Here is an 18,227-nt window from a genome sequence, read left to right as displayed (position 1 = left end):
AAAAAAAAAGCCCATTTGTTCATTTATTCAGGATCTGCTGTGCACCTGGTTATGTTTCAGGCACTAAGTTAGACACTGGCATACAATGAGGAACAAGATGGACAGACTGTCCTGCTGGAGTGTGTAGTCTAGAGAACTGAGGGAAAAGAGAAAGCTGGAGTGGCCACGAGGTGAGGGTCTGAGGCCTAATCTAGCTGGAGGCGGCGGAGGTCCCTCCTATTGGATCCCAGTCTCCTGTAAAAGTGAAAGGTTCCCACGAGTCGCTATCCCTGATGGACAGCAGCTCGTCTCATCTCTCCCACTGCAGCTGCATATTGTCTATTACAACTCGGACCGGTACCCCAATGACAGCGTCGCCAAGGACAAGCCAGAAGGCCTCGCGGTCGTAGCTGTTCTCATAGAGGTAAGAGATGTTGAGAAGGACTTTATGTGAGATTTAAAGTCAGGAGGATGTCAGACGCAGCATTGGGTTCCATGCACACCTGTCCCATTTCAGCTGTGTTTTGACTCTAGAGCAGGGGGTATTCTCCCACAGGGTTCCTTCTCTCTTGGCCTAGCGGCAGCACTTTCTGTGGCTGGACAGCAGAAAGGGACATGTCGTAGGTGATGCTGGAAAACTCAGTCCTAATCCCCAGCCCTACTGTACAAACATGGAATTGCCTGGTTACACAGACCTGTGGGGGTAGGGGACTCATTCACTGCTGCCCCATCCAGATGCCTGAACCCCTGATACAGTTCCCAGTATCCAAGCTCCATCCTTCATCTGGGCCCTGGAATAAATTCTTTTCTGAATCCCAGAAAATGGGACTACCTCCTGATTCGCTTGCACTGTTTCTCCCAGTGAGACAGCGCATATGTCGTTTCTCCACATGCTTACTTGCCTGACTTGGCTGGCATTCACTCGAGCTCCCTTCAGTCCTGATTAGAGAACATGTGATTTGTGGCCTTCAAGGTCACAGACAATCAGGAGCACAAGCTATAACTCTTGCCCTGGGATAATCAACCCTTAGTGCCTTGAGCTGGAAACAGGATGTCCTGAGATGTAAGAGGGCAGGACCATCACACCAACCCCCTAACGGCCTAGTGAAGCATCATGGCTGTCCTGGTAAAGTGTATCCTTTGGGGAGGATCTCAGCAGTGGTGATCATACAGCCCCAGCAGAGAGCTCTTCCATTCACAACTGTCAAGCCAGGCTCAGCCTACTGAATTCTGTCTCTGTCCAACTTGCCCCATCTCTGTTGCAGGTGGGCTCCTCCAATCCAGCATATGACAAGATCTTCGATCACCTTAAAGCTGTAAAGTACAAAGGTGAGGGGTCCTTACTGCTTACTCACCCTCTGCTGGAGAACAGCATATTTGCTCTTGGGTGACCTGAAAAAGAATGCAGGCAGGGGACACGTACTGTCTGTGACCAGGTCCTGGAAACAGGTGGCTCAGAATGGGGCTAGTTCACGTTCCTAGGCTGTCATAGGCTCAGCTGTACCTCTGCCTTGGGGAGGAAGGTGACCTTGTATCCCAACATGTCTCTCCAGACCAAGAAGTGTTCATTCCGGGTTTCAGCATAGAAGAGCTGCTGCCAGAGAGGCCTGAAGAGTACTACCGCTACAGGGGGTCCCTGACTACACCTCCCTGCTACCCCACTGTGCTCTGGACGGTGTTCCGGAACCCTGTGCAAATTTCCCAGGAGCAGGTAACTGTCGTGTTCTTCCTTGTCATAGACCACGTGGTACCTCGGACCCTGCACCGCCTGTATCATAATCGACGATCTGACTACCTCACTCAGTTTCATTGGTAGCTATTCAAAACCTCTCCAGATACCACAGGGGCCTGGAAGTGCTTTGGAAATCACAGGCTGAGCTTCAAAAGCAGAGCTGTCAAGTGGGGAGAATTACTCTATCTCCACAGTTCTTTAAATATGAGTTGTTAGGCTGTGTTCCCTAACCTGTCCCCCAGTGGAGAGTGTTCACCTCCCAGGCAGGAAAGCGCATGGCTCCTTAGCCGGGGTGGAACAGACAGGATCAGGTTAGATGGTTTAACAAACCCAGAGGGTGGGGGGTGCAGCGATAAGGAAGTGAGCGTCTCTGCCTTCAAGAAGCTCATGCGAGTGTGTGCCTGGTGAGTCACGTCTGACTCTTTGTGACCTCATGGACTGTAGCCCAACCAGGCTCCTCTGTCCACGGGATTCGCCAGACAAGAATACTGCAGTGGGTTGCCATTTCCTCCTCTAGGGGATCTCCCTGACACAGGGATCAAACCCATGTCGCTTATGTCTCCTTCATTGGTAGGCAGGTTCTTTACCACTGGCGCCACCTGGGAAACCCTCAAGAAGCTTAGGCTAGTGCAAAACTGGGGAATGGAATCCATAGCAATCATCTCTAACCCTCTCATTTCTTAGGTGATGAAAGTGAGGGTTAGAGAGTCAAGGAGACTTTGGGGTCACCAGCTGGTGAGTGACACAGCAAAGGCCCAAGGTGGAGCTGAGTTCCAAGTCACTGCTCGTGTCTCTGCTCCGCAGCTCAAATTCGTCAGGAGGAAGCATCGTTGCCCAGGAGGCGGGTCTGCCTGCTGGCGCACAGCCCCACCGCCTTCATGAGCCCAGCACAGCTCTCATTGCTGCTCCTCCCTTTTTACTATGGACTACCTGAGTAACCTCAATAAATGACAGCAAATAGGCAGACAGGAATATAGTCATGATGAATCAAGAGAGGAAATGACTGGGGAGGCAGTAATGTTTTAACCCAGAAACTGCCTTGGAAACAGTTATGTAATCTATGTGTGCATGAAAATACCATGAAACTGGTAGTCAGATGACCTGTGAGGTTCTTGCCTGCCTTTTTCTGTTCCTTTTGATGGGACCATCAGACTGAGCCCCAGGCCCCTCTAATTAGACTGGGCTCTGAATGAGGCTCAGGAGAGGAATGCAGTCTCTTTGGGAGGCGGGGGAGCCTTTTGACAGCCCAGGTTTCACTCCCTGCAGGGCAGATTTCACATGCAGTCAGGAGCTGACAGTACCCACCCTCCCGGTGGCCCCGGGAAGTGGGAACACACATGGGCCATTACTCAGACACCCGCGGGGCAGGGGCAGCTTTCAGCTCTCCCACCACCTTCTCAGGGGTCTCTCGCCAGGCCTCAGAGGTGAGATCTGGCTGTCCTTTCCCTTGAGGCCAGGCAAGGGGGCATCACTCTGCCTTCAGGAGGTGTTTCTGCTCTTTCCCTACAGCTGATGAAGTTGGAGACAGACCTGTACTGCACTCACATGGACGACCCGTCCCCCAGAGAGATGGTCAACAACTTTCGGCAGGTCCAGAAGTTTGACGAGAGGCTGGTGTATGTCTCCTTCCAACAAGGTAAGGAGATGTGGTGTGTGGGCAGTGTGGTGCCACGATGTCTGTTCCGTATGAAGTCAGGTGCCCTGCCCTTGGGCATTGTCACTCATGCCCTTAGGAGTTGGGTTAAGAGCACTCTGGCTGCCATGGGAGCCGGGTATGTGAGGAGCTACTGAGTGTGGGTTTACTGAGGTCTCCCGTCACTGACCTTGACTTCCTCGAGCCTTTGTAGAGAAGCACAAGCCAGGGACTCCAGGAACAGGGACCAGAGTCCTCATTAAGTCCAGGTGTCTCCCACAGATGGAGGAGAGAGAGGTACACAAGTAGGACCCTTTCCATGAGATCAAACACCGAACTTCTTACAGGCATTCTTGGCATCAAGGCCCATCCTTAGCCTTGCCAGGTGATCCATGGCACACACCAAGGTCCAGAGTTTCTCCTTTTAGAAAATGGACATGACCCGTGTCTGAGCACAAGCAGCTCATGGTCTAATGTCGCAGGGCCCGTTAGACAAGAAAGCATCTTCAGGACCGCCTTTTGGCTCACCTCCCTGAAGCTTGCACAGGCACCAAGAATCTATACTGAATGAGACATAATAGTTTGGTTTCTTCCTGAGCTGCAGAAGCTCAGTTCTTCCCTCTAAATCTGTAACCATAACTCCCCAGATGGACATTTAACATCTTGACTTGCTCTCTATCTACATGAAGATGGCTGGAGGCCCCGGGAAGGGGGAAAGAGGCCCACGCTCTTCAAATCTCCAAGTTCACTTTCTCACTGTAGACTCTTGAGTGGTCAGGAGAGGGGTCGCTCCATGGAAGTTCCACTTTACAACATTCTCTTTTCCTATTCTCCTAAATGAAGTGGGTAGTAGTCAAGGGTTGCACGGAAATACTTCAATTCTTAAATAAAATAAAACTCTTCCTAGAGATAAGGGACTCTGCCAACATAGGTCAGGCAGAATTTTGCTTGTGATTCAAGGATAACAGTCAGTTCTGTTCTTTTGCACTAAGTCGCTACAAGTCACAGAGGATAGGGTGACAGGAACATCCTCCCCACCCCCACCTCCCAGTTGGGAGACTCAGGTTCAAGGTCACACCTTGTTTCCTCCTGGCTGTATGATGTGGGAAAATAATGTCCCTTCTTTGGCCTTGGTTCCCTCAGCTATAAAGTGACAGGCTGGACTAGGTGAGCTAACATCTTTTCCGCGCTAACATGTTCTAAGTGAGTACTAACAACTGCCCATCCTGACTTTACGTTGCAGGGACAGTGTGTGAGGGCAGTTACAGAGGATCAGAAGAAACCGTGCAGAAACTTGACATCCAAAAGTAACCCCCACGTGTACAATGAACATGGGGATAATTAGCCATCTTCTTAGACCGGCTCAGGTCTAAGCTGGCGCCTGTAGAGCGGGAAGTACAATCAGGCTGGCGGCAGAGCGCTTCAGTAGACCTTCCCAGGCAGGCTGGGGGAGCTTGAGGGGCCTTGAAACAGACGGGCTCCAGCTTAGGACACTGGAGATCACAGCCCAAATGCAGCTTTGCACCACCTGTCCTGCATAGCTCACCTGGAGCTATTGCTCCCAAAAGCGGGGCTGGGCTCGCTCCTTGGAGTGAGAATCCATGGCTGTCCAAGGCAAACCTGTTCATTTGGAGGCTGATTATAGAAACTTGGCTAGAATTCTCCCCTCCCTCTCAAGTCCCAGAGACTCGGGCAGCTAATCGGGCTGTTTCCCCAAGAAGCAAGGCTGAGTCAGCCCCAAAGAATGAAGAACCAAACCTCATCCTCCCAGGGGCACCTGCCATTCACAAGAACCTGCTCACACCAATGTGGAGCAGGTCAAAGACTGTAACGTGCCCTTTGGGTTGATAGGGGTGAGCTTGTTTGTCAGCAGGAACCTTAAGTAATTTGGACTCAAATTGTCTGCATGCTCTTTCACTGGGACATGTCTATAATTAGGGGCTGGTTTAATTCAGGGTCTTCTCTGAAAGTTAACAGGAACTATGCAGTTGGACAATGAAAACTCTGGAGTTTTCTGTCAGGAGAAAAGTAATGTTAAGAAAATCCTTTAAGAAACAAAGCACATGGACTTTGAGAGAGGGGAATCTAGGGTTTAACCAAACTGGAACGACTGGGACTGAATCACTTAACTGGACCCTGCCTTTTCCTTACCCATGCTGGAAAAGGAACACAGAACTTGGTTTCTGTCCTTAAGAGGCAGAGAGTCTCTGACAGCCCTAGGGTAGGGTTTCTTAGTCTTGGTATGTCAATATCGACCTTCGGAGCTGGATAATCTTGTGGCGGCGGCTCTCCCGTGCACTGCAGGATGTTGGGCAGCGTCTTTGACCTCTACCCGTTAGATACCAGCAGCATGTCCACCTGTGACAGCCAAAATGTCTCCAGACATTGACAAGTGTCTCTGGGGAGGAGGGGCAAAGTTGCCCCTGATTGAGAACCACTGCCCCAGGCATTTGTACAATGACTTTCCCAGGCCCAAGACTTTTCCCCACTCAGATCACAGAATTCTAGGGTTTTATATCACTTGCCCTGGTCTTCATTCTATTCTAACCCTGTTTCCCATCTTCCTTTAAAATTTGAGTATAATTGGGTAGGTCCAAGGCTAAGAGATGTAGATAAGACAGAACTATTCACCTTCAAGGAAGCAAACAAATCTCCAGCAGGGGTCCAGATGCCTCTGAGGCAGCAGCCTGAACCCCCTCATCATTCTGCTCCATCCCTTCTTTCTGTATTTTTTTCCTCTCATGTATGCTGTTTCTTCCTGTCTTTGGTTAAAATGCTCACTTTTTGGGAGAGAAGTGAAAGTCGTGCCAGGGCATTGTTTTTCAGCTCTTAAAAAAAAGTGCCTCTTCCAAGTGGCACAAATGAAGTCTTGAGCTGAGGCCGGGCGACAAGACTCATGTCCTCAAGGTGGGGTCTTGGAGAAAACCCATCCTGAGAGCATCCAGATCTCACAGGAGTCAGATGCCCAATGTGAGGAAGAAAGATGGCCAAGGCAGAGTTATATAGCCCAGGGGCCCAAGTCTTGGTTCTGAGAAACTTCCCAGCTGAAGACATCAACACTGGGCCCATAGGGTAGTAAAGCCAGACCGATTAAACCCAAATACTGATGTTATCAGGCTCTGTTCTCAACGTGTCAAGGCAAGGGAAACTTGAAGGACAAGAGAGAGCCAAAAAGTTTCTATAATCACGTCTTTAGTGGGTTTGAGCTGAGCCAGTGCATGTCCCATAACTCAGCCCAGCTAAGGTGAACCTTAGACAGGACAGCCGGGCGGTCGAGGGGTAGGGCTTTCATGCTCAGCCAAGCTGTAGAGTAGCATGGTCAGAATCTGCTTGATCCTCAGGGACCTGGGTAATTTCATAAAATGTTTTAAAGAGAGAGAGTGAAAAAAAATCTTACAAAGCTAAGATGGCTAATTATCTAATTTTTTGAGACAAGAATGTATGCTTTGTGGTTATCGACCTTGTGTCTCTAAAGGTTCCTATTTATAAATAAACTCTATTAGATGAAAAACTATCAATTCTTCCCAGTAACCAAACGAAAGACCAGAAGAATTCCCACCTACGAATCCCCCTCCACACATACAGGGTCTGAATGGTCAGGAATAAGCATTGGATATGCTGAGAAGTGGAGTCCTAGTCACCCCTCATGCAGTTCATCACGCCATGTGTTACTGAGTTGGCCCCACATTAGCCCCACGTTTCTCTTCCACGGTGGAGAAGAGAACACCTCGCCAGGGATGTTCTCTTCACTTCCAACAAGCCTCTGGCCCAGACAGGAGGAAAAGGGGTCAGGCAGAAACCTGGGACCACCATTCATGGTCCAGCATCAGCTGAGCCTTCCAGGGTGTCTCCCTTGCCTCCCCCATACTGCCCTGTGGGGTCTTCTGCAACATGGCAGGTGCTTCACGTGTGCATGCTACAGACTTTTTCACACACGGGTCCCTCAGTCTGGGATGCCCTGCACCTCTCCCACCTGGAAAACCCTGTCAGGACCCAACACTAATCATATCCTGCCGTCCTTCCCCATTCCCCTGAGGATGACCTACAGTTTCCTGCTCCTGTGTGGCCAGAACAGTTATAGCTCTCTATACCTCTGTTACAGTTCTTGGCATAACACAGAGTAATGATCTATTATCATGTACAAAAAAAAATCTACTTTATCCATAGACCGCAAGCCCCTAAAGCAGGGACGATGGGCGTCTTACACGCTTTTTGTGCCTGGTGCTCATTGCAAGTTTGAAAGGATGGAGCCGACTCAGCTCCCTTCCCCTCCCCCGCCAGTGTCTTCTCCGCAGAACCATCTGAACAGAAACCTGACTGGCTGTCAAGTTTTAGTTTTAGGAAGTCTTATTTTGCTTTGCTGTCAATTTGCCAACAGCATTGAAATCAATCTGCTTGTTGAGGAACACGTAAAGATCAGAAGGTAGCTGTCAAGTGTCAGAGGCCCGGGAGGGAGTTGCTGACAGATGCTGTCTGGCCTTCTGTCCTCCTCTGACCTGACGGGGATGAGAGGTCCCAGCACTAGTCAATCCTGCGGCCCAGACAGCCTGACCCACCACAGGGGGCAGACAGCACGAAGCGCCTGGTGCTGCACTGTAACCCATGCCCATTGTGCCAGGGTTTAGGCCCCTCAGAGCAACATGGCCCTCTCTTCTGGGCCGGCATTCCTGCAATCTGGAAGGCAAAGCCCTCAGACCCTAACGTGGGTCATAGAAAGCCAGTTCCCTTGTGTAATCTGGTGGTCTCCTTTGGGCAGACTTATTTGTAGAAGTTATTTAATAGGTTCCATTGTGTTAAGAAAAAACTCCTGTAAAACATATCCTTTTAAGATGTTATGCTCTGTGGTTATAGAGGGCATCTTCTTTTACTTAACAGAACATCCTCCAAAGAGAGGACCAGCATTTCAGTTGCTTGAGTCTATGACTTATATTAAGCATGATAATAAGGATTTTACCAGCTGAAACTGGATTTTATATATTTAAACTCTCAAATCCCTGCTAAACCCAAATGCTCCCTGCCTCTTTTATAAGACTGGAGCCTGCTAAAGACAAATGTAATGTGTACATATGTAATCACTATAGAACATGTCACCCACCACAACAGCCCATACTTTAATACTTTGAAAAGGACTGTATTCCTTTTTATTCAAAATTCTGTTTGAATAAGCAGAATTGCAAATACACCTAGAAATTGCTAGACTTTTTCCAGGAACTTTGAGCTGTATACAGGAGGTGTTTGTTCCTCCTGCTGGACTTTTCTGAGTGTGCACTTGAGGCTCCAGAAGACCTCACATGCAGTTAACCAGCCTCTCTCGGTCCAGCAAGATACCAGTGGAAGACGCAGCTCCTGAGCCAGCCAGAACAGGTAGTTGTACCCTGTGGCGAGCAGCATGTCGATCTCCGGGGTCTGAACCTTCCCCAGTGAGGCATGTGGCACTGGGGTTCTTCCATATCTGTGTGATTCCTTCTGTGTGTAGTACTGTCCCACCTCTGCTTGCTCTGACTCATACCAGAGCCCTGTCTGGAGAGCAGGCGGCTCTCCCATGTCTGTACCGTGTGCAACCCTTCTACCAGCTCAGGAGCCCCTTTACTGCATTCTCATCCTGTGGCTCTTGTGGGCCACTGCCATCAACCAGCGTGTCTTGTTCTTCCTGTCTGTTCTTCTGTGGGAACTCCCTGCCTCATTCGCCATTCAGAAACCATTTCTTTGTTTAATCAATCTGCAAATGAATCTCTGCCCCTCCCTGAACCATCTTTGATGCCCATTCTTGGGCATTAATGCAGGTTTTGGCTTCTCTCACTGGGTGCTAGTTTTCCAGTCTCCCATCAGTTCTCCTGGTGCCTTTTGTGACTTCCCCTTGTGGCGGGCTACAGTCTACAGGGTTGCAAAGAATCAGACACGACTGAAGTGACTTGGCATGCATGCATGCTTGCCCTACAGTTATCAGATGCTCTGACTTCTGCCTCTACTGGGACCTAAGCCTTATGCTGCATCCAGTTCCACAGAGGAGCCCGGCTCCCTGAGGCTTGGTGCTGTCTTACCTGCAGGGGAGAGCATCCAACATCACCGTCCTGTCCTGGGCTTCCTGGGCTTCCTGGCAGGCAGAATTCCTACCAGGTGCTGCCCTCGCCACCACTTCTCTTCCCAAGTGGCTTACATGCTTCACTTGCTCAGTCAAACTGCTTTGTTTTTGCTGCATCAAACACTTGGCTGTGAAGCCTCTATCCCAGAATCTGGGGATTTCCTCATCTTCCACCTGCTTGGTCTTGTTTCACTGTTTCCGAGGAGAGGCAATTTAGGCCCTAACCAGTCGTCATCCAGAAGCAAGGAACACACCTTAGAGCCCTGGATTAAATTAAGCTATTGTTTATAGGGCCTAAAACAGCTAAGGACACTGCTCAGTGACGCAGGAAAATCAGACTCTCCTTCCAGAACAGCCACCCAGCTGGGTCACGTGCTCTTGAAAAAAGCCTATGCCTGGAGCCTTGCTTCTGGAGGCTTTGCTCTGCTCCCGAAGACCATGGCCTGGGGGCACCTCCTCCAGCCCTGGAGATGGGCTCTCAGCTGTCTGGGGACCTGCCTGGCTCTCAGGATCTTCGAGGTGACTGTGAAAGTGACAATTTTAGAAACATCCAGTTTGGACAGCTTAACCAAGTGATCAGGCTTACTAGTAACCATCTTACATGGCAAGAACTAGTTTGGTACCACAAGCATCTGGAGCTTTAGGAACAAAGAACAAAAGAGCATTTCATCAGAAAGGACTGAAAAAAAAAAACCAAAACAAAACCACGACCAGTTGGGGTTCTTTTTGGTGGTGGTTGTTTTTAAGATCCTGGAGGCCTTGGTTACCTTTGCATGCGTGCTATGCATGCTAAGTTGCTTCAGTCATGTCCGACTCTGTGCGACCCTATGGACAGCAGCCCCCAGGCTCCTCTGTCCACAGGATTCTCTAGGCAAGAATACTGGAGTGGGTTGCCATTTCTTTCTCCAAGAAGAGAAGACAGTGAAGGTCAAATATCCCTGATAAAATATCAGGCAGGGGCTTGTGGCCCAGAGCTGGACACTATGCAAAAATGAGGTAACCAGATCTCAATAATGTTAAGAATTTGAGATGCCTGTACCACAACTGAAGACAGAGCTTTTTACAGTGGACTCTCTTCTGAGCAGCACTCCTAGATATTTCTATTATCTGGTACACCTAAACTTCTGAATATTCTCCAACTGATGCTCTAAACACCTCCAAGGTTCTGTAGGTGCTCCAAAATCAAGGAAGGTCACATCATGCCTGGTAGTGTTTTGGTGTTAGCCTATATTATATAACAGTTATTTAAAAATTGGTAATCCATATTTAGGCTCAATGATGGCTCCAGTAATCTTATTAACTGGAATATCCCATTCTCCCAACAGGATCAGTGGTCAGAGCTCATTATACAACCAAAGCCAAAATGGGGGCAATAGAATCTAATCACCCATGATGAAACAGCCCACTGACCAACTGTCTTGATGCAAGATCACCAAGATGTTTCAATGCAACCTCAGCATTTCATAGAGTTTCATGATGACCAGCTATCCAAACTCTTAGGTTTTAGTAGGATTCAAAATCCTTTAGGTTACCTTAGGTTACCTTTAGGTACCTTAAACAAAACAAAACACCAAATTATAATGTGCAGAGGCCACAGGCCATGTAGAGAACAGAGGTACCTTTAGGTACCTTAAACAAAACGAAACACCAAATTATAGTGTGCAGAAGCCACAGGCCATGTAGAGAACAGAGCATATGCTGTATAAACACTTGACGCCCTCCCCAAGGGGAGACTCATGTCCTGAGGGTCTCCCCAAGCCACAGACTGGGCTTTGTGTTCAGGGCAGGGATCAGGCCAGGGGAGCCACGTTCTTTGCCACCCAAGAGGCTGCAGGCTGCCAGTGGTGGCTGGCAAGAGCCAAGAGAACAGGCCACCCTGTTCTTTGTGGATGGCTCCTAACCATATCTGCTCCAGTCATCCTTACAACAGCCTGGGGCCACCCAGGAAGCCAGACCAAGGGCTTCTAGAGCCCAGGCTTGGACCAATGAGGTTACAGACTCAGTATGAGATTGTGGAAGCAGATAGTAGGGAAAGAAGATGGGGCTGATAGCTCCAGGAGAAGCAGCCAGACTTGAAGGGGCCAGATGGCAGGAGAAGGGGTGAGCAAGACCTCACTCTCCAGTCTTAGGTCTGGTTCCTCGGGTGTCAAGTGCCCCAGGGGGAGGTGGTCCCTGGCCCTCTGCTGGCATCTCCTACTTGGTCGGGTCTCTGTCACCTCAGGAGGCTCTGCGGGCACAGGCTCTCCGGAGTGTCTGGCTGGGTGGCTACCATCTGCACAACTCCAGCTTCCAGTGTGAACTGGAATACCCACCCCCCACACCAAACACACACGTAAGCTAGAAGTTTCTACTGAGGTCAGAAAACCAGTGGATAAGCAGGTCTGTGTAAGCAGACATTCTGTAGAGGGAGGGTATGACTGGGAGGAGTAGTTCTGAGAGCCTGCAAGCAGCTGGGGTGACCTGGGGGCTTCGTGACTGGGCTCCTCTGTATTACCCACGAGAATGGAGTCACCCATGGCCCTCCCTGGGGAGGTCCTTAGCAGGCTGACTATAAGCTTTCTCCTTAGATCGCTGGGCACAATTTCAGCCCCACTGAAGACCTCTAACTCACCCCATTCATCCCCAACAATAACTCATGGAAGAGGACACAGTCCTCTGGTTCCACATACCAGAGAAGGGAGGCTGGTATGGTGGATGGGTTTCTCCAGTTTGTCCAGTGGAACCAAAGTGAAAACAGAACAAAACCACAATAACACTGGATGGGGATGGATGTGGAAGTCTGGTAACAGGTTCTAACCAAGCTCTGCCAGCCCGAGCCAGCCAGCACCTAGAAAGTTATTTGCTGAGGACGAGAGGTGGGTGCCAGGGAAGCAGATAAGAGCCTACCCAGATAGACTCTGATTCTTACCCTTGCTCACCTTTCAAGTTGGCCACATTGGATGAAAAGCTGAAGTCTTACCTGAGTACAGAGACTGCAATGATAAAGGAGCATGGGGGCGGGTTCATGGTATGAGTTCCCTGGGTGGGCTATTCCCTTCACCTGAGCCAAGAGGGAGCGTCCCCAGAAGGGCTGCATTAGCCCCGTACCTCCAACCAACCAAAGGGAGTGCGTCAATCAACACACTGGTCAAATCTGCCATGGTTTGCCTCGGTTAACTTCCAATATTTTCCTCTCCCCTCCGAAGTGCCAGACCTTCCCTGCACAGGACTGAGTCCGGGTATGTGGCCGGCCGGCCGTGCATGTTGCAGCTGGGTGATCGCTGTGATTCTTGGTGTGATCTGGGCCTCTGAGACTTCCAGCTCATCCTCTCTGCTTCTCTGTGCTGTCACTCTGACTGCTAGGCCCCTCCTCACTGTGTGTCTTACCCTCAAGTCACTCTCTGATTCAAAGATGAGCTGCCAATCAAATGCTCCTCTAATGAAAGACCTAATCACTTTATAGCATGTGTACATTCAAAGAGCCTATCCAAGACCTTCTGTTGGCCAGGGTGGGAAAGCAGTGCCTAAAAACTAGGCCAAAGGCAATATATGGAGGTTGGGTGACCAGCCAGTTGAACTTGGCAATGGGCCCTGGCTGTTTGGGACTGCTTAGGACTGTGCAATAGAACTTGAGGTCAAAGCTGATGAAGAGGCATCTCAATGGGCCTTGAATCCAGCAAGGCAAAATAGAGTAACTTTTTATTATGTAGCCCAGGGTTTCTCAAAGTGTGGTTCATGGACCACTTATCAATACATCAGCATAAGCTAGAGGTGTTTGGTAAAAATGCAGATTCCTGGGCCAAATTCCAGACTGAATCAGACTCTGAAGCTTGGGCTCAAAGAGTATACATTTGAAACAAGTTCTTCAGATGATGCTGGTGCAAGTTTGAGAACCCCTGCTGGATAGTCACTACAATTTGCAAATGGCCCCTGTGAGTACTCCAGCCAGTCCTGCTCAGCCAGAGACCAGAACTTGAGAACAGAGGTGGGGAAGTGACACCTTTCTGTGGATGACCCTGCAGCTGTCACCTGACGGCATACACGGGGACGAGATGAAGGGGAGGAGGGCTTGTAACGTGTGTGCATTACCCCTCCCCAGGCATCGTCCTTTTTGTGGCCCTGGCCTGTGTTCTTGGCATCTGTATTGTCCTGGCGGTATCCGTTTGGCTTTTCAGGAGAAAGAGGTGAGCTGGTTTGGGTTTGAAATGGGAGTGGGTGGCTCTGTGTCCATGAGAATTGATCTGTCTGGGAAGGCAGGGTGCACAATGAGGAGCTGTGCCACCTATGCCAGCTTATCCTTGGAGTGCCATCTCCAAACCACCACCGATCGAGGCCTTGGCGTGAGAGGCTGATGCCGGCAGAGCACGGGGCTCAGGGCTGGAGGCGTCTCTGCCAGCTTGGCTCCCACTGCTGAGACCTTGGACAAGACTCTTGACTTTGGAGGGGCGGTCCCATGGGCCTAAACACAAGCACCAAGGCTGCTTCTTTCTAAGATCTTTTCATCCAGTTTTTCTTCTCTAAACCCAAAAAGAAAATTGAGGAAAATTTTGATTTCTCATTCACATTGATGCCCTTTGCTCATGTTCTTATTGCCTAAAATAACCTATTTTTCCTGGTATGAAAAAACATAAAAGGTTGTCAGAAACCCTATTGGAATCAGAGATCTGAAGCAGCATGGTAATGAGACCTTCATCAAAATGCAGGTCTGGTATCATCAGGTGTTGAAAGAGAATAGTTGAAAAATGAACAGTTTCCATTGTGGTTATTGGTTATTGGGGGGCATTTCCTCCCAAGACCAATGGAACTTGAAAAAGGTTTCCAAGAGAAGGTTTCTAAGAGTCTGACTTGCCTCATCCCATAGCCGACTCATTCTTTGCTCTCCTTCCTCTTTGACTAACAAACTTCGTATGTTCTTGTTGCTCCAGTAGCAAAAAAGGTGCCAACAAAGGAGTCATCTACAAGCCAGCCATCAAGCAGGAGACTGAGGCCCATGCCTGAGGCCCTGGCACGCCCAGGCACATCCAAGGGAGGACTTGGCCTTGGATGCCAGCTGCTGCGGCTCCCCGGACACTGGACATACCTGAGGCTTTTCTGGAGATCAACCCACAAACATCTTAGACCCTTGGGGGGACCCTACCATCCTCCTGTCATGCCACCACCCCCAGCGGGAGTGTGGATGGGAAGAACTCGCCAAGGAGGTGGGAACTCTAAGCTGTCTGCTTCATGTGCGTGGCCTTCCAGTGGTCTGGATTCTGGGGGCACAAACTGTACTGCCTGCTGGGGCTGTTACTGGCTGGAAAACACTTTCATCCAGGGGTTCACGTGAGTGTGGCTTCAAGTGTCTGGGAATCTGCTTCTTGTCCACGCTTACAGACGAGAACGTGTGGTCTCTGCTGAAGCTTTGTTTTTGAGGCTCCATTTCTTTCCTCGGAGAGGGGCTTGTTCAATTTCCTTCTGCTATGACAAAACCTTTAGTCTGACCTTACAATTGAGGGTTGGGTGGGGGGGAGCCGGGGAACAGGAAGGGTCAAGGTGTCAGAGACAAAAAGAAAACAAGAAATATTCTTTGCAGTATAGTAAGCCACTTTCCAAGTCTTGTCCTTCAGATCAGATGCACTAACTAAACAGACCTTAGCGAGAGAGAAGACACATTAGACCTGGAAAAGTCTCACTTTGAAATCAGATTGGAGGGCTTTTCTTGGTGGTTCAGTGGTTAGGGTCCTCCTTGAAATGCAGGAGACATGGGTTTGAGCCCTGCTCAGGGAACTAGGATCCCACATGCCTCGGGCCAGCGAAGCCCTCATGCTGCAACTACTGAGTCTTCTTGCCACACAAGGAAAGATCCTACATGATGTAATGAAGATCCCACGTGCTACAACTAGGACCTGACACAGCCAAATAAATTAAAAAATAAATATTTCAAAAAGAAGAAAAGAGATCATATTGGACTCAGAAGTTGCATGTCAAGCTGTGAAGTGTGAGGACAGAATATTAAGCCCAACACAACCTCCTGTCAGGGGCATAATTCTGTTCTGTACTCTACAGATTTTATAAATAATTAGGCTGTTCCTCGAAAATGTGTTATTGCCTCTCTCTCCTAGAGGAGACGTGAATTCTGAGATGACCTCAGCTGCTTTTGTATACAGAGGAAATGGACAGAAGCAAAATGGTTGAAGATCTTTGTCTCTTTTGCCCAAATTTCATTTCTGCTGCCTTTGTGGTGAGCCTACTGTCAACCTTGAATTGGGACCTACCTACTTCTCTGACTTGAAGGATGTCAGGTCATGGCTGAACTACAATAGATTTTCAAACTATGAAAACGGGAAGTTACTTGTGCAGGGGCTGGCATCACGGTATTCCCGGACCAGAGATAATGGAATGTTAACAAAGATCCTTCCCTGCCAAGTGACAAAGACAGTTTCTGAGACAACTTAACTCCTTCATTCTCTTCCTATCGACCTAAGAGCCCTGTGGATATCAGTCTGTTCCATGACTGAGAAGGAGACCCCCACCAACCTCTCCTGGCTGGGACCTTTGGTTCTCACTCTCTGTGACAGCATGGGGTATTCTGTTTAGCGCATCTAAAGTGAGGTTTTGGAAGTGAGGTTAAAAGCATTCCTGTTAGCAGAGCAACATTAGTTTGCAGTTCCCTGCCTAGGTGACAGGTTTCTTTAGCATGTCTTTCCCCCTCTCCCTCTCCGAGAAATCTCTCTTGTCTACTGTCATAACTTGTAGTAGTGATGCTAGGCAGAGTTACAGGGGACTCGATGGAGACTCAGACATTGGTTGTCTCCATGAGATGCCTGACTACCCTGGAGACTCAGACATTGGTTGTCTACATGAGATGCCTGACTACCCTGGAGCCTGGCATGGCATCCGGCCTTGCCATTAGCATGCTGGCCTGATGCTGATCGAATGACAGCAGGGACAACCCTCAGGACCAAGCAATGGGAATTAGATGATGCTTTCTTGGCCTCAGCCCATAACCGCCAATCAGAAGCCGACATAAACCACTCCAGAGCTGTGGGGCTGTATTTCAAAGAGCTTTCTACGGCTTTTTTTGGTCACATTCTGTGAGAGAACAGAGAAGTCCCTGTACCTAGCACAATGGCTGTTGATAAAAACGGAGAGTTACGGGGGTGGTGGAAACAGCCACACGTCTCCTGCTTCTCCCTGCTCAGTGCAGCCCGGGCTCTGGGACCTCTTGGCTCAGATAAAACAAAGCCAGGGAGCGGGTGCCAAGAATCAACACTGTCGCCCTCCTTGCTAGTCCGCGTGGGACTCCTGAGGACCCAGACCTGCAACGGGGAAACCTTCCCTCAGGTTCTCACTCCCTCCTGACGCTAGCTGCCTCTACAGGAGAGTGGTGCGGCGGTGCTGATGATACTCTGCCTCCCACTCACCCCGGGAGGGCCCGGCGCTGTGCTGGGCACACGGCAGGTGGAGGTGAAAGAACCAGGCCCCGGCTGGGGCAGAGGCGCGGGCAAGGCTCTGGCTTCTCTGCCTCTCTGTAGTGGGAGATCTTCAGTCCCTTTGCTCTGTTTCGTTAGTGTCAAGTGATGATGACAGTAAAAACCTGTACCTGTTTCCTTAACAGACATTCTAGGGTTTTGCTGCATTGACTATTGATCCCATGGTTGGTTCCACCTTAAAGTCTCCTCCCCTTCACTCAGCTCCCTGAAGGCCGCCTACTGGCCCTTGGAAACCCCAGGGATGGGCACCACCTTCTGTCCCTGTGGACCACTGGCCACCATGATGATGGTCCGTTTAGGACTTCTGTATTTATTATAAGAATCACTGTAATGAAGACATACAAATATGAGAAATTGTAAATAAAATTTTTTTTCAGATCAGACTAGTTTTTGGAAGTGAGGCTGAAAGTATTACTATTGGCAAAGCAATAGTAGTTTGCAGTTCCCCGCCTATGGTGGAAGGGAACAAGTTAGAATGAATAATGATGTCATTTGCAGCCAGGTCATAGACCCCAGCTCCAGAGGAAGACACACAGATGCCCTAAAGCATTTTACCAAGGACGCAGGCCTCCGATGTGTGCAGCCCTGGTCACAGGCACACTTAAGAGGGTCTTGTACGCCTAGAGTAGTCAGGGACTGACTGCTCAGGGAGAAGGCGGTATCTGAGCTGAGTCTTAAAAAATAAGTCATATTTGAACAGATGAATATAAAAGAGGGAGCCATGGGACTTCCCTGGTGGTCCAGGGAACTAGATCCCACATGCTGCAACTAAGAGTTCACATGCCACCACTGAAGACCCCACATGCCGCAATGAAGATGAAAGATCCTGTGTGCCAACAACTAAGACCCGGCACAGCCAAACAGATAAATTATTTAAAGTACTGAAGAAAAAAAAAAAAAAAAAAAAGGAGTCATTCCTAACCAAAATGACCTGAATACAGGGAATGGGTCTCATGTCTCTTTTTACTTTAGCAGGTATTGTACCTAGAAGGTTGGTAGCATCTCTTGGTTGCCTGACTGTTCCCTTATTTTGGACTCTTTTTGCTGTCCCCCTCTATATAATCTTTTGTCTAAATCCAGATTTCACATTCTGGTTTGCTAAAGGAAGCAGTTCTATAAAAGTTACAAGTGGGCACCATCCCTGTTTGAGTTATTAAAAAAGCTTTGGATTTTCACTTCAGTTGCCCTAGGACCAAGACAGGTAAACTGTTCAAGGATAACTCTGCTCCAGTAGGAGATAAAGCAGTGAGTCCAGCTTTGGAACAGAAACATTACTAACCTCTCCAGGCCCTGATGGTCTCTTCAGTTGGAACACAAGGATTCTTTGGTTCCTCCCCCTTGACACCCTCC

At 49.2% G+C, this 18,227-nt stretch overlaps 1 protein-coding gene across 2 annotated transcripts in view; it reads left to right on the top strand.

The window, feature by feature from the left end:
* The window catches only part of CA12 (carbonic anhydrase 12), a 62,439-nt gene extending 47,636 nt beyond the window's left edge, over positions 1 to 14,803 (top strand). The window contains exons 5-11 of one of the 2 annotated variants that reach the window (XM_040226701.1): positions 308 to 403; positions 1,245 to 1,308; positions 1,533 to 1,690; positions 3,221 to 3,347; positions 12,612 to 12,644; positions 13,505 to 13,589; positions 14,331 to 14,803. In XM_040226701.1, coding sequence (XP_040082635.1) covers positions 308 to 403; positions 1,245 to 1,308; positions 1,533 to 1,690; positions 3,221 to 3,347; positions 12,612 to 12,644; positions 13,505 to 13,589; positions 14,331 to 14,403 — 636 coding nt within the window. In that variant the 3' untranslated portion in view covers positions 14,404 to 14,803. The remainder of the gene's footprint in view (positions 1 to 307; positions 404 to 1,244; positions 1,309 to 1,532; positions 1,691 to 3,220; positions 3,348 to 12,611; positions 12,645 to 13,504; positions 13,590 to 14,330) is intronic. The other variant, XM_040226702.1, reaches the window with a different exon arrangement.
* Positions 14,804 to 18,227: the final 3,424 nt, after the last annotated feature.

This window comes from Oryx dammah, unplaced genomic scaffold (assembly GCF_014754425.2).
Source record: "Oryx dammah isolate SB20612 unplaced genomic scaffold, SCBI_Odam_1.1 HiC_scaffold_26, whole genome shotgun sequence".
NCBI lineage: Eukaryota > Metazoa > Chordata > Mammalia > Artiodactyla > Bovidae > Oryx > Oryx dammah.
This window is presented reverse-complemented; position numbering and strand designations above follow the sequence as displayed.